This window comes from Ostrinia furnacalis, unplaced genomic scaffold, assembly GCF_004193835.3.
Source record: "Ostrinia furnacalis isolate ACB-3 unplaced genomic scaffold, ASM419383v2 OfSCF7522, whole genome shotgun sequence".
NCBI lineage: Eukaryota > Metazoa > Arthropoda > Insecta > Lepidoptera > Crambidae > Ostrinia > Ostrinia furnacalis.
The window spans coordinates 240,647-257,633 of record NW_021137761.1 but is presented as its reverse complement, the minus strand read 5'-3'; the positions used below and the strand labels follow the sequence as shown (position 1 = coordinate 257,633).

Below are 16,987 nucleotides of genomic sequence, written 5' to 3'. Positions count from 1 at the left end.
AATAATAAATATCCTTTGACATTTTACACTGCGCCGCTAGCCCCAAACTAAGCAAAGCTTGTACTATGGGTACTAGACAACGGATATAAACATACTTAAATACTTTTTTTTTTTTGTAAAAATCCTATTAGAGTAGGCGCACACCGTTGATTTTTCGTCGGCCGATAGTTTAGTCGGGCAGTTGATCAGTATGGGCATGTATGGGAGTGCGCACACTACGCCGATTCGATTTGACCGATTCTTCATACAAATTAAAATCGGGCACAACTATCGGCCAACTAAAAATCAACGGTGTGCGCCTACTCTTAGATCTCAATAGGCTGGAAAATAGTGGAGTGTGATCTATACTATTTGACATAAAAAGTATGTCAACAGACTGGGGTGGTGTCAACTACCATATTTCGCAAAAATGTATTTCGTATGAATTGAGTTGTGATGTTGTTAATAAATAATTTGTGATAAAAACTGCCTTAAAAACTCCGTGACTTTATGTGCGAGTCTCCATTTTTACAGTCATTATGTATGTGATTTGATTTGTTATTATAAAAATGTAGACTTTTATTGACATTATAAAGGATGTGATGGTGTACTAATTACAAATAACTACTGCTCACAAATTTTAAGATTTCTTCTTTAAAAAAGTAAGAAAATGAATTAAGATCTCAACAATATTAGTGTCTGCTATCTGCTAGTGTGTCAATAAAAGTGGATGTTTATAAATAAATCGACTGAGTAGGTAGTTATGTATTATAAGAAAACAAATATTACTTGTTAGTAATAATTTAATTAGTATTTGTCACATACGTGTATTTTTATACCTTATCACAATGTTAATACATTCTTAAAAGCACCATTTCATGTGTAAAAATATGTTATTTTATGTTTGTATATAAGTGCACTTGCCTTTTTTATTTCTTATGCAGTTGTATAATGTAAATTTAAGTTCCTCTATAATTTCTGTGACATTTTGATTTAAATTATTTGGTTTGTGTGAATAATAAAGATGATTAACTAAATATATTTTTTAAATCATATTAGCAATTAAACAAAAAGTAAGTAAAAGTTAAACATCAAATTGCTCGTTTACCAAGGGCCTTTACAAAACAATGAATACATAAATAACATAATTTTGTCATCAACACAACATATTTCACAAAAATGCTATAAAACAACCATAATAAAATAAATCCTTCAGAACAATATTCGATTAAAATAAATTAATAATAATTCTTAAACATCAATTACAAAGCACACTACTGAATCCATAAGCTTACGATACCTATTACACACACACTGTACGAAGATAGATCCTATAGTCAGATTTTTCTAACAGTAAAATATTTGAATGGCACAGGTTGTAAGGCCCTACCCTGTAAAACTATTTGCATAAACAGCTCACTAATTTTCATGTCTGAAAAATGATGAAATCAGCGAAAAGAGATAAAACTGTAAAGGTGGTCACTTACTACAAGCATTCGCGCGGTTTGTTCGAGAATAAAGTTACACACGAATGGTCACAGTGAGTGGCCATCTTAACCCTTAACTTATAGTGTGAAATTTTGTTAATTGGTTTTGAACCTTACGTCATGTCACTAAAGTTCAAAATATGGTGTCATCAATGCCACCACCAGATTTTTTCTTCTATTTTTATGGTTGCTATGCCTCTTGCCAGTATCAAGTAGTTAAAGGTTTACGAAATAGTTGTACAGGGTAAGCCAGTGTTAGGGTTTGGTTTAGGACTTGGCGCGGCTGGCCTTCTTGCTCTTATCCAGGGTCTGCGGCGGCGGCGGGGGCTTCGCTGACATGTGCCGGCTGTACAATCTGAAATATTAATTGATAATTAATCAGTTTTAATGCCAGCTACTCTGAAAGTAATAGAAATCGGCCAGGTAATGAGACAGGTGGACTTTTCGTGACGTGTTCATGAGTTATCCCGCTGAGCGCTACTGATGTGATATGGCCATTTATCTTCGATCTGTTGTGTTTTCTAGTTGATGCTTACACAAAGCCGATAGGATTTACCTATGGCTTTTATGTGTGACGCGTTTAACGGTTCCGAAATTAAAGGATCAACAGATATCTGGGGGTATTTGGATCAACAGATAGATCTTTACAAAACACATAAATGATACTAGGACGTGATTCGCCTATTCAAGTCATTTTGGCTCCTAATAACATACGATTTAAGTTAAAATCAGCCTGAACTTACACTCTATAGGTCTCGGAGCGCAGGTAATCCAACACGTGGGACGGGCCCAACTTGAGCTGGTCTTCGATGGGCGGCACCCAGAAGTTGCCCTCCAGTCGAAGAACAGCCTTATTGCTGGCCAGGTCTAGGGTACCTGTAATAGGAATTAGTTTGATATGTACTCGTGTTTAAGGTCGATTTTCCTACTCACAGCACCACAAGTAATAAAGTTCATTTTTATATGAACTGAATCAGTTATTTAGATCACGGAAAGCGTTTAAATCTTTGCGTATAGCAAGGGCAAGAATTACCATACAGGGTGCGTGGGCGATACTAACTTCGATAGTGATGTGTAGGTTTTGGTTGTAGCAGGTGTCGTGTTTGTAATGTTAATGCTTTTAATTAGAACATTTACACAGTTGGTACCCTGTCAAGACCCACAAAATTAAATAAAGTAAAAATGTATTTATTTCCAAAAAAGTCTCGTGTCTATTTTAAATCATATTGCGTGGTCCTAAGATACAAAAGATAAAAAAATGGCTAACTCACTAATCTCGGGAGGCGGTCAATCGAATGAGTGGCCTAGGCCTAGGATGTGCGCCGCGTTAAGCGTTTATCGCGCAATTATATCGATTTTACGCGATAGACCCATACATTTTGACGTCTAAAATCATCGATAAGATATTATCACGGTGCGCATCCTAGCGCATTGTACTGTATAGAATAGATTCCTTCGATCATAACTCACCGATTTCTGGTGGCAGCACGACGAGACGGTTGCCCTGTAGATGCAGTTCGCGCAGGCGCGCCAGCTGACCCAATTCCCGCGGGACCTCCACCAGATCGTTCTCACGGAGCGACAGCTGTGACAGAAATAGTCATTTATTTTGAAATGCTTTTATAAAGTGCTTCTCTATTACTATTATTAGGGGAAATGAGCCAGTGCTGAGAAAAAGCAGCTTAGGGATAGAAAATAGATCCTCTAATTGTTATAGGGTCTAGTCTCTAATTGTTATAGGGTCTAGTCTCTATTAGTTATTTAATTTTTTAGCGTTAAGAGTCGCATCTCAAACTATTTTTTTTATGCATAACAAGGCAGGTATTTGACCACAATCGCACCTGATGTTAAGTGATTTGACTAATTTGAAAATTATAAATAACTTAAGTAGCTCTCAGTTGGACGAGCAGTCGCCCGGCAAGCGGAAGGTCGTGGGTTCAATTCCCGCCTTAGGCAATTCGAATTTTTCAAGTTGCTTATAATTTTCAAATTAGTCTCTATTAGGGCTCTAATGGCTAAAAAGGGGAAGAAAACTACATCCTCTGATGTCTGCAAGCCAAAAATACTAATATTAGACCATATACTCACAATTTGTAAATTCTTCAAATTGCCAATTTCGTTAGGCAAGTATTCAAAGTCATTATCACCCAAATACAGGGCTCTTAAACTTTCTGGAACAAAAAGATAACCATGAACATAATGTAGATTAAAATTTATTTTATGATTAATTATTAGGTACCAAATAAATAAAATACAAACCCATCATAAAGAAGTTTCCAGACAGTGTCTTTTCATTCAAGTTATTGTACGTCAAATCCAAAATTTCCAACACTGGGAAGGCTCCGAACCCTCTTGGCAACCCATACAGCCTGTTGAGTGATACATTGAGGATGCGTAGCTTGGGCAACGACGACAGACTCAACGGCAACTCCTCAATGTGGTTGTTCGCTAGGTTGAGGATCTCCAAGTTCATCAAATTGGCTAACGCAGCGGGCACAGTCTGTATTTTGTTGTGACTTAGCGATAACCGGGTTATGTTGGCAAGGTTGACTGGAAATTTATAATATGAGTAATGTTACTTTTTTGATGCATTTAAAAAAATAATTAGAACCTAATCTACACTGTGAAATGCATTAAAGTAGGTATTGAGTTTAACATGTTTTACCATGATTTCCTAATAATAATATATCATGACTTACAGGAAAAAATTGTGTTAGTAATACAATACCCATAAGTAAGCTGATTACAACAAATTCGAATAATTAATGTAGGTTGATAGCTGTTTATTTTTGGACTATGGCATCATAATTTTCTATGAGTAATGGATAGGTACCTTAAATTATTACTAAACAGCCTTTTAACAATTTTTTTTTACATTCATGATCCTCATGGACCAATTAATTTTTCATTCATAAACTAAGTTAGCAAAGTTTTAACTTTTGTAAAGTTTTCATGAATGACAGATGTACTGCAACCAACCTCATATGATCTGAGACTGCAACAAAACTTGTTGGACAGGTAACTTGCTCTAAAAAAGGATAAAACAAGTTTGCTATGAACTTATGATGAACTTACACAGTCCAGGTATTTCTTCGAGGTTAGATATCCCTTTATCCACCAAGTCTATCTCGGGATTATTGATTTCCCTGGCTTCTTCAATCACTTTTTTAGCTTTCGACATCTTTGCTGTGTTTGGAATACACGAAACTGGAGGATGATGACTCATAATGCCTCACAGATGTTTTCCTCCTCGCTTTATCTACCTGTATTATGAAACACATTTCGACTCGACAGCAAGCGTAGGCGTATCGTGAAGAGTATCAGTGTACATTACAGGCTTTAATGGAGTTAAATCGTATCTGTTCCTGACATTAACAGCAATGGATTAGTAATTATTGCTTTTATTAAATAAACGCTTTTGATTGTATCATAGAGAAAAGTAATACTTGTATTACGTACTTCAATCTCAATGCAGATTGGTCATTTATTTTGTGTTTTACAATTCATTGGATAAATCTATGAGTACCTAATTTCTATTGGTGGTCGACAGATTTTTTCGCTTTTTTTGAATGCGTTATCTTATGTCAAATTTGACATAAGTTGGGACGTGCCATTGCGTGTCCAATTTCAACGTCGATAATCATAAAAAATGTATAACTTTCGACAAATAAATTAAAATTATTGAGAAAAAAATAGAAGTTGGTGGTGAAGGCTCTCAGATTTAAAGCGAATATTACTTTTCTGTGTTGATAAAGAAAAAATACATACAAAACGAATTGAGAAACCTCCTTTTGTTCATGTCGTTTAAAAACTATTGAAAAAGCTTATCAGTCCCATTTTAGTCAGTAAGTAACTATTTAAAAGAAAGGTCAACTCAGACTTGACTCAAGAGGGGCTCTGCCCCAAAGAATACTCATACTCCACCAAGAGCTCTGCCGGCCTCTGCCCCCTAGACAAGTGGCAAAACATAAATGCTGCTTTTACATTATGCGGAAATTAGCCAAGCCAAGACTTGACTTGGCTAATTTCCCGCATAATGTAAAAGTTGTCCTTGGTACTATTACTTATTCTGTGCAGTTGTAATGTCAAAAGACGGTCGAAACGAAAGGCCGTTTTTTGTATGGAGCTACACCGCTCCGTGAACAGATTCGATTTTTGCTTCCATCAAAAAGTGCCACTTGTCTAGACCTACTGTTCAATCAATCATTTAAACGTACTTTTCCATAGCTATTACTCATTCGTATAGTCAGGGACGGAAAAAATCAGCGCACACTTTTAACGTATTGTAACAAACAGTGAAATAGTATGTCACATCACTATGAAAAGTGACGTTTGTGTCGGCGGCGACCGAGAGTCGATCACAGATGAGACAGGGACAGATAGGAAACGGCCCTATGATTGGTCCGTTCATAGTAAAAGTTCCGGCATCTATGGACTTCCATTGGGTAGCGCTAAAAAAAAAAAAAGATCATCANTAGTTAATGTATCTCTGTTTGAGTCAATTTTAGTCATAAAACCCATTATTACAAAAAAAATTAAGCCCGGGATGAACCTTAGAGAATTAAACCTCCTCTATGAATGGGATGAACACTGGTTTAAAATTACAATTCCATACTAAATGTCAATTTTACCTAGAGTTTAACTTTTTGTAATAAATAGGTACCCACAATTGAAGCCAACAGAACAGAATAATATAATTATTAACTTTTTGCAATAATTGTTTACAAAATTTCAAGCGAGCGAACATTTCTATTGTCGCAGACTATAAATCCTACTAATATTATAAAGGTCAAAGTTTGTGTGGATGTTTGTTACTCTTTCACGCAAAAACTACTGAACGGATTTGGTTGAAAATTTACAGTATTATTATTTGTAACCCAGATTAACATAATAGGGTATCGTTCGTTCGTTCGTTTCAGCCAAATGACGCCCACAGGGTATAATTTATGCCAATCTGTGGCACTAAATTTCATGCGGGTGAAGCAGCGGGCAAAAGCTATTTATAAAATATAAATGGTACCTAATTAATTTATAAAATATAAACGCTGTTTACAGTAAAAATGATGATTACCTGTAATTGCGTAACACTAGACAGCCATTAACAAAATGAATCATATTTACCGTATTTGCATGTTTATGAGAAACTAGCTGACCCGGCGAACTTCGTACCGCCAGTAAAAATCCAGTTTTAGCGTATCTTCATTAGGGAAAATGAAGGATTCTAATTGTGAAATAATTTTTCAAATTGGTCCAGTACTTAGTTTCGGAGCCTGTTCAATATAAACAAACAAACAATCATATTATGTCCCCTTATACCTAAGTAAAATTTGTGTAGAAAAAAATATACTACGATTTTCTTTAACTTGCGTAAAACTACAAAAGACCTACTTAACAGTACAATTTTCCATAATAAATTATGGTATTAACAAGTAATTATCAGTTTCCAAAAAGTGAATAATGTACTGCAAGTTTCTAAGAAAAAAAAAGACGACAATAAAATTTACCCTAATAGATTTATAAATTATTTGTTTATACAACAACTACGATTTTCTTTGACTCAAGTAAAACTATAGTTTTACTTGAGCATTAACAAAGAAATTCACAATAAGTACATTCTCGAGGCAAAAATAACAAAAAACTTTAGTTGAAAAAACTATACACTGGGCCGGAATCTGAAACAATATGAATTACATTATTATGATTCTTATTACAAATCATAACAGACTGAAGAAGCTGTTTATAATAATAGAAAAAGAACTCAAATTGGCGACTTGTATCCACTGTGTGCACGTGATGTCTGTCGACGCTTATTCCATTCATATTAAACCAGATTAAATTTGGTGTAACATTTACAATATTATTAAGGATAATACTACTACATACTGGGTGATTCTTTTAGGTGTTGCCATTTTTTTATCATTAGACTCACTCAGAATTATTAGTAACTTAATCGATTTACGTAAAGAGCAGATTTTTTATTTATTTCATAATTTATTATTATCAAAACCAGCATGCGTGGACTTATCCATGAAATCACAGTCATTATGGCGCACGAAAATAAACCTTATAGCCTTTACAACTTAAGGTATAAAATATGCACACGCGCATTTTCAACAGATTATAGCGCAGTAGCGTAGTCAATACTGCGTTACCGCAACATATTTATGAACAGCTTATGATTACATTTGTCTGAATTTGTTTTAGATTTGTATGATCGTTAAAACATTTACAATATTTTTTAAAATTGGCACTGTGCTTATATTTATGAACTCGACTGTACATAATTTATATTTAAATGATATTATTGAACGTTTGTCAAACCTACCAAATTTGGTGCTGTATGATTGGGGCAGTTTTTTCACTCAATACCTTCATTTTCTTGATCGTTGACTAGGCAAAATAAATATGTGGCGCAATAGCTCATACGCTTTCGGGCTCCGTTTTAAAAAAAAAACAAAGAGTCCACCTTTTGTTTGTATGTACCGCCTCTTGACTTACTTCACTGCAACAGTCAACTACTTTACTACAACAGTCCTCCATCTCGTTCGGTCTTGAGCTTCTCGCTTGATCTCGCTCCAGGTTTTGCCGATCTTCTTCGCCTCGTCCGCTACAGTGCGCCGCCAAGTTTGCCTGGGTCGACCACGTTTGCGTTTTCCTTGGGGATTCCAATCCAGAGCCTGCTTAGGGATGTGATCGGGGTCCCTTCGGAGTGTGGCCAATCCAGTTCCACTTGCGGCGCTTGATCTGCTGGTCGATCGGAATTTCGTGGCAGCGTTCCAATAGCTCGACGTTGGAGATTTTCTCGGGCCAGTATATGCCGAGAATTCGGCGAAGGCAGCGGTTGATGAAGACCTGCAGCTGGTGCGAGATAACCTTTGTGACCTTCCACGTTTCACACCCATAGAGCAGAACGGATTTAACGTTGGACCCGTATATTTTGATCTTGACCCTTCGGGTCAATTTCCGTGACTGCCATATGGGGCGAAGTTGTGCGAAGGTAGCTCTGGCCTTGGCAATGCGCGAAGTGATGTCCTCTTCGGTACCTCCAGTTTCTGACACGACGCTCCCGAGGTAGGTGAAATTGTGGACTCGTGCCACATCCTCTGCACCAATCCGTAATGGCGTGCAATTTCTCACACCAGATCGCATCTCTTGGGTCTTCCGGCAGTTAATTTTGACCCCTGTGATACCCGCTTCTCGATGTAGGTCATCAAGTTTGGACTGCATATCGCGATGCGTGTGGCTCAGCAAACAGAGGTCATCGGCATAATCTAAGTCTTCTAAGACTCCGATTATACCCCACTCTATTCCACGCCGTTGGTCTTGAAATGCGCGATTCATGACTCCATCCAAGACAGTACCGCCTCTGCTTGATGAGTTTCTTTGCAAGCTGAACCTGAAATAATTAATAACAATAGTATATTACATGTATTAATCATAATTATAAACGCTTTCTTAAAATTAATTATCTACTTTGAAAAAAGCATCAAAATGAAACTGAAATACTTAATATTAATAATTGTAGAAGAATACTANACCATCTACACCTGGAGACGAATCAGTTACATTTTGGATGATTCCCTTGAGTTCAAACAGTGTAAATGGCTGTTCAATAACAGACACAGCGACTGGCGATGGAGTTATAATTAGTTTTTCAGGGACCCATGGAGGAGCCAGTTTATCAACAAATGGACAAGCAATTTCTAACGGGATAAATGGGTGGGAAGAATCTGTCATTGCAGATTTAAATCGACGAATGTTTTGCCATACTATCGAAGATGGCGTTTCAGGGGAAATTGATAAGCAAAACTTTCTCCAGCTCTCAAACTTTTTCTTTTTAAAAAGTTCTCGAGTTTCTTCTATAACTTTACCCAATTCTGAATAATTTTCATTTGTCATATTTGCTTTATAGTTGCGCTCAGCAGCCTTTCTTTTTTTGATGGCCTCTGTACAGTCACTGTCCCACCATGGTTGTGGGGGAAGCTTANCGGTGTCAAATCGGAGTTTTTGGTGCGGGGTACGCGGGTGTTGCTCGCGGCGTGAAGGTCAAACGCCCAAGGTCATTGAGGACTCTAATCGCCTTAACAACTGCGCCCATGCAACCTCCCCTCTATTAGCCCCTCCACTTCACTATAATACAAATACGTTCATCTCTTTAACTTAGCCTAATTCATTAAAAGTACCCAGTACCTAGTTGGAGTTCATTTTGCTTGTGTTAGGAAGCACCACCGCACCGTATACAGCAAACAATAATTCGCATTTGCTTTGTTTTTGATATAGTCTTTGTAATTGTACAGACGACAGCACAACAGAATTTAATTCACAATAGATATATTAGAGAGCATACACATCACAAGTGTAAAAAAGATAATACTGAGATTCCAGCCCATATTTATAAATACCATGTAGATAACAGAAAACATGTTTTCTTGAGCACGTTGACAACTTATTTTATATTGGGTATCATATTCGAATGGGATCAGAAAAAACAATGCACGTACAGTCTCAAGATTAAATTAACTATTTCAATTAACGCTTAAGCACAAGACAAATTCGTCATTTTAATTTTAAGTGTGTGAACACGAATCCCTCTTTTTATTCACTTATATACTAGATCACTCATATTCCCTAAACAGATACAAATAAGTATACGTATTATTAACTCACCTAGCTAACACTGAAGTCACTCACTTTAAGGAAATCCATAAAAACTTTCACAAAAACGTACACAACAAAATATATAGGGTGTTAGGTAAATGGGTATATGAGCCGACACTAGCCCATGTTAATATGGTCATATAAATGGTATGGCAAAGTTAGAAAATTGATATCTTCATTTTAATTATTTTAATTTTCATACAAATCGGATTTAATAAAATTTATTTTGTATGAAAATTAAAAAAATTAAAATGATGATATCAAATTTCTGACTTCACCATACCATTTATATGACCATGTTAACATGGGCTAGTGTCGGCTCATATACCCATTTACCTAACACCCTGTATGTGTATATGCCGATGAGCACTACTCATCACTTGCCCAAACCCGCGCATGACTCCGGTAATAGATAAAATGCTATCATGTCTGATAATATAATCGTTTTAGCCGTCAAATTCGTAATCGATGATTGTGTTAAAAACAACATACGATAATGTAGACGCAACTAATTTTCACGTAGTCCAAATACACCAGTACATCAGTTCTGACTTGAGAAGTAATTAAAAAGTCCAATTAATATCAGTCAATATACAAAGTTGCATGGAATACTGCTGCCACCTCTGGGATGGCTCTGCCAAGAAACATTTGGCTGCTCTGGATTCGGTGGAAAGACGTGCCAGAAGACTTATCGACAGCCCCACCCTTGTCGAAGCGTCGCTCCAGGAACTTGACCATCGCCGTAAGGTAGCACCCTATCGGTTTTTTACAGGCTATACTTCGAAGAATGTGCGAAAGAATTACACAAACTAATTCCACCAGCCCCCTTCCATCATCGGGGAACCAGACGCAGGTTAGCGTACCATCCCTATATTGTTGACATTCCACCAGCTCGCACTAAGCATTTCGATGACTCTTTTAGAATGCGAACAGCTAGGGACTGGAATTCACTGCCTGCTGCTGTATTTCCCGAAGACTATAATCCGGGCATTTTCAAGGCGAGAGTGAATAGGCACTTACAGGGCAGATATGTACCATCCTAGACTGCATCCCACTTAACATCAGGTGCGATTGTGGCCAAATAACTGCCTTGTTATGCATAAAAAATATGACAAATTCTACAAAATTGATAGTAAAATGTATAGTTACCCGAGCCTTCATCGTTGCTGGCGCACGCTGGGACGCCTTCTTCTTCATTCCCTGAAATAATAAGGAAAGGTTTAGTAAAATCACCAGAAATTCTTTATATAACTTGTATTTCATTAACAAACATAAATGTTAATCTTAAACTGTCACATATATTTCTTTATCAAGGGAGGCTCTACAGCGTTATTATAAATACATTTAAAGAGGAGCCACCTGTAAAAAATGTTATCTCTACTTCATTTTTAAATTCAGTAAATGAGGTGCATGAAACATGTACTGACGCATGCACTGGTGCATACATTCATCGATATAATTTGATTAAATTGCGCACGAGTAGATAAAAAAACGTGTGTCAACTTATTTATTTTGAATTTGTACTCAAATAGGTATGCATTTTATAGTGGCCCGAATAATTTAGCAATATCACGTCAGACTTGACAACAAACAAAATGACCTCGCCAGAGTTCCGTTATTCAATAATGGAGCCAAAAAAACTTAATAACCGCGTAGAAACAAACCAACAATACGCTATTGCGTTACATCTATTGCACTTATAAATCATATCTGAATTGATCAACCCTCCACTGCTAACCGTCTTGAGACGGCCAACGGTACAACACCTTTCCACCCACTTAGGGTCAAATAATACCCGGCCACGCGACATGACACAAAGCGTGCACTTCAAGCCATCATTACCGGCAGAAACAAGACTACAGCTGCCTTCCTACTTCCTTTCCATACAAAACTGTGTAATACAAGATGCAGCATTGTATGGTTTATTTTAGGGCTCATTCATTATTTGGCGCGTGTTATCTTTGAATGTTTGTGCGCCTGCGCGTGCCGCGAACTAGTTCTATTGTGGCCGCGTCCGCTACAAAGGCCCGTCTTTATTAGGCTGTGTTTTATTTCTATGGTAATGAATCTGTCATGGACTATTAGATTCAGAACGCTTTGATACTTGAATGTTGTCAAAAACTGACTTCAATCCGGAAATTAAAACATTCCATGTCCATAAAATCGAATTGTTACACAATCCATATTATGATATCATGTTCTTATCTGTATTTATTGATAAGCTATCTCTATCGTTGTTTCAAATCAGCTTTATCTTTCTTCGTCGTTATTGATTATTCGTAAATTGTTAAATAAATCTATTTATTGATACTTCAATACGTGTAAATACAATAGAAAATCGATCGTCTTAGGGTAGCGTGATTATCTATACGAGGTTGTTATAAACATGATACCAATATTACGGCTGATTTTGCCACCTTGCCTACCGGCAAATGTCTTACAAGACGGCGACGTTTGCATCGAAACTCAAATTCAATCATCTTTTATCAAAAAAACTCTTTACAAAACCAAAGACTATCAAAAGCTGAGGTCAATAAGCGTTCATCAGGCGGCCTGTACCAATATGCCTCAATAATTCAACGATAATTTGTTTTTGCGACAGATTCGGTGGTGATATGATATTGTCGCGGCGTTCGTGGTAGGGGTGGACTGGTTTGAAGACGGAGCCATCTGTCGGAGGGCGGCGTCTTCCGCTGCATTGTGCGCGCACCGGGCGCTGCGCACGCGCCGTGCAAGACGCAGCAGGCTCATCCGCCTTTGGATAAGGTCATAGAACTGCGAAAAAGGACAAGCTGCGTCTTGGCGTTTAAACGGTCCAATATAGCAGTTCTTATTGGAAAGATTTGCGCCATTTCACCAGAAGACACAGATAGTGAACACACGATTAAAGACGATCGGAGCCGAACGGTTTAACATCCAATGACATCAAACCGGTAATTATCCAAAGGTGATTTTATCTAGTTGTGTTCCATACCTGGAAATAGAATACAACGTGATGGGCTTAAGACTTTCAAAGATAAAATAAAAAATTATAATAAAAATAAACTTTTTTAAAAACAAGCTTTTATTCTGAATTTCGAAAGTTTGTATCGCGCATGGAATTTATTCCTCTTTTTCTCTGTTTGCGCTACAAGCTTTCGAAATTCAGAATAAAAGCTTGTTTTTAAAAAAGTTTATTTTTATTATAATTTTATTTTACACTTTTTAGTTATATCTTAATCTCAGGACCCTGGACGTTATCTAACACTAAAGTGCTCGAAAAGACAAATCCAACGAACCCAAACTCGATGAGTTTCCGCCGTTTTGTTTAGGAGTTCCTATGGCCACCTCCCGACTCCATCATCAGACCAGCTCAATGGTACCATAATATTGCATTGTCATCGGACTTACACATGTATGCAAAATTTCAGCTCAATAGGAAACCGGGAAGTGGGTCAATTTTAAGTTGCAAGATTTGACGACAGACACCAGACATGTGAAAGTAATAAAAAGCTTGTAAAATATACCATCAGAAACTTTTCGAACACTTTTTGAAACAAGCTTTTTTGCACCGAAATTCGAGCTTTCATGCTAACTAGGATATTTAAACTTTTATTATTCTAAAATCAAATCATAAGCTGTGTATCACAATAAAACCACATATGAACACCTATTCATTTTACTAAAGCAACGACATCCCATATTAGGTGCGCATTCGTAATAAAATTAACCCTCAAACGCTCCCCCTGTTTGCGCGGAAGCTTAGCCGCAGTAACGGTGTTTACCAGACCAATTTATGTGTGTCGTTACCGGCCTGTCACAAATCTACTTATCTACCAGAACCACGCCTTTAATACGAGCTTTACTGTGGACATCTGTGAGGTAATATTTGATTGTCAACCAGAAATGTCCACGATAAATCAAACATTTTGATATTAATTAAATATCGACAACGTCACTGATAGGAAAAGTCTAATGACGGCTCACAGGAAATGTCTAAAGAAAACGTTTGCCATTCGCAATGTTAATGTTATTTGTGTGTCCTAATTGTGGCTAACACTACCAGCACCGGCTTTCTACTCCGTTAAACGTTAAGACTATGACTACCGGGGTCGATGAAGTACTTTTTCCCATCCGCCCCGTTGATGGGACAGAGTCACCAAGGTGGCTGGGATTAACCCCTCACTGGTTGGTGATGAGCTTAAAGCCCGTATGTCTCTATTATCAAGCTTACGATCAAGAAATGCTAGGTACATTGTATGTTATTTACACGTTGTAAGAAACATAATTGAATAAGTGTGAGCTACTCAAGTTTATGTTATCAAAAAAATTTTCACCGTCACTTATCTCCGCATCTTAAAGAAATGAGGAATGTTATAATGTTAACAGCTACCTATTGTTGTATTTTTTTTTAAGTTTTCTCTCAAATGCTTTTTCATTTACAGTGTCCTGTTTTAATGTTCATTCCGAAAAATCTCTTCACAACGGACCAGTGTTCAAAAAATAGTTACCCGATATTAATGAGTCTGGTCGACTTATCAACCACATGTAGGCGTTACATGTATTACACAACGCACACGGACATCAATTGATTAGTATATCGAAGGTACTGGCATTGTCCATTGTGCCGCCGCCGTGCCCATTGTTCCAACTTATGTACAAAGCTGGACCAACTTACATACACTGTTATGACTTCGAATATGTACTGATATAGACTCAAAGGAACTCACGTGTAAATAGTCATTCTAGAACGATTGCGTAACTTAGTGTTTACTGGATTATTCATAAACTTCAGCAAAGGTATGGAACTACGTAAGCTAAACTAAGGAATCGGAATGTTCTCATACATGATAAGATCAAAACAATAAGAGTAAATGATATAAGTTCCGAAGTACGGATTCTTCTGCAAAATGGAGTAAAGACACATGCGAAGTGGTTGATAGTGATTGAAAAGAATAAGAGAACCGTACTCAGGTGACTTATTATGGACTATCTAGTATTGGACTGAGATAAGCGGATGATGCCCCTTAATAATAAACAACGGACGGTTACAGATAGATACGAGTACAGTGTTCACAAATAAGCCAAAAGCTTTGACTAAATACACAAACTACTAAAACACTCAAACTACTTCAAAATTATTCTGATTTTCCAATTATAAATATCTAAAATTAAAAAAGAGCCATATTTTCCAGATTTTCCTTTAAGGGAACGAATAACCAAACAAAATCCACTTTCTCGTTTATAAGATTTACAGTTCGTAAACCGAGTGACAACATTATGAACTCAGTATATCGTGTAATGCTTGTAATAACCCCGTGTCGCTGTCAGTGGTATAGATGGCAGCACATCAAGCTTACACTGAGGTTTCTAATGTAGTAGTAATAGGGTTTATTTTCGAACAAAAATGCAAAGTCTCATGTGCTGTACGGTGCGGTGGCTGCGCGGGGCACAGTCGTCGCCAAATTACATGATTTATTGTCATTTTGGATCAGGCAGCAATTTACTACAGCTCGCTTCACAGGGGCGGATTTTGAATTTGGTTTTATGGATGACAAGTTTGTGATTCATTTACGTTTCGGGGCTATTTTTCATAAAAACTAAAACTAGGAATAACTAGGTAGAACTCGTTGGATTAAAGTTACAATAAGACTATTTTAATTTTCTTATAAGAATCCGTGAAATTTTCATTATTCATTCACCTTCTCAAAGAATAACAACTAGTTTTTAGTCTTTCAAATTGTATTTTTTTTGTTCTGTTTATTATTTTTTATTATTAACATTTCATGAACAATATTCACAAAAGACTTTCACGTATTTTGCAAACGAGTTAACTTAACTTTTTTAAATATAAAATAAAAAAAGTGCACCGCACATCACTGAAACAAATAGGGGGCAATATCGAGCGAAAATATTATAATAAAGTATGAAGCTATATTGTGAATGTGACAGCCGCGTGTCGCGCCAACCCCCGCGCATTTAAGGGTTAACATGGGGTCGTCTGTAAACTCAAAGGATTATTGAGACAATGACTTCCGAACATTCATCACTTCTGTTCACGCCCTATTCTAAAGCATTAATAAAGTTATGACAAAATTAGCTTGTTTAGATTTTGCTGTCATTTGTAGCGGAAGACGCGAATTTGTGAAACAAATGCCGATCAAAGTCACAATCATTTATTTTGTGCACCTAAGTAACAAGTTAAGCCAGTTTGAACCAAAAAGGTTTCATTCAATCTGAAAAAGAGTTACAAAACTACAATTTTAAAAACACCTTTGTAAACGTTTTGGCATGTGAGACTTTTCAGTTTTTACACATATATTAGAAGAAAATATTTTCCTTTGGCCTTCTTAAAATCTTTTTAATTTAAAGAAGATTATTTTACCTAATACTTAACTATCGTACGACAAAATATGGCATTAGATATGATAAATTAATCGAATGATGAATGACCTAAACGTGTTAATCTCTTTAAATTTACGAGTAACGATCAATATTTTATGTTATTAATTATTATAATTATCAATAAAACAATATCAAAACGGTTTTTTCCAACCTTATCCAAATTTTGATTGATCAATTTTGATATATTATGTCGTTATAAAACATCTGGAAATAAAGGCACAGATCCACCTAAAATCACGTGACATTTCTATTACAAAAAGCTATAAAAATCGATATTGTACAGTATTTAAAATCATGAACAAAAGTTTTTATTTTTGTCTAGAATTACCGAATCTCGAAGAACGCATAACCTTGTCAATTTACTGCTAAATAAATAAATAATTTTTAGAGAGCATCGAAAATTACACGGACTTTCGGTGGAACCTCGCCCTAAGAACTTATCTATTTGTATTGATTAATTTTTATGTTAACCAATTTAT

The 16,987-nt window shown here is 36.4% G+C and overlaps 1 protein-coding gene and 1 long non-coding RNA gene across 2 annotated transcripts; both read right to left on the bottom strand.

Moving 5' to 3' along the window:
* Window positions 1-799: 799 nt before the first annotated feature.
* On the bottom strand, window positions 800-4,735 carry ics (ras suppressor protein 1). The gene is made up of 6 exons (XM_028321364.1): window positions 4,542-4,735; window positions 3,726-4,016; window positions 3,555-3,637; window positions 2,937-3,051; window positions 2,210-2,342; window positions 800-1,821 (listed from the first exon to the last, which is right to left on the bottom strand). Exons 1-6 carry the CDS (start codon window positions 4,690-4,692, stop codon window positions 1,734-1,736), a joined length of 861 nt encoding a protein of 286 aa, XP_028177165.1. The 5' UTR covers window positions 4,693-4,735; the 3' UTR covers window positions 800-1,733.
* A 1,874-nt stretch (window positions 4,736-6,609) lies between these two features.
* Window positions 6,610-8,136, bottom strand: LOC114364974 (uncharacterized). The gene is made up of 2 exons (XR_003656896.1): window positions 7,792-8,136; window positions 6,610-7,138 (listed from the first exon to the last, which is right to left on the bottom strand). It is a non-coding gene; the product is annotated as an uncharacterized LOC114364974 (long non-coding RNA).
* Window positions 8,137-16,987: the final 8,851 nt, after the last annotated feature.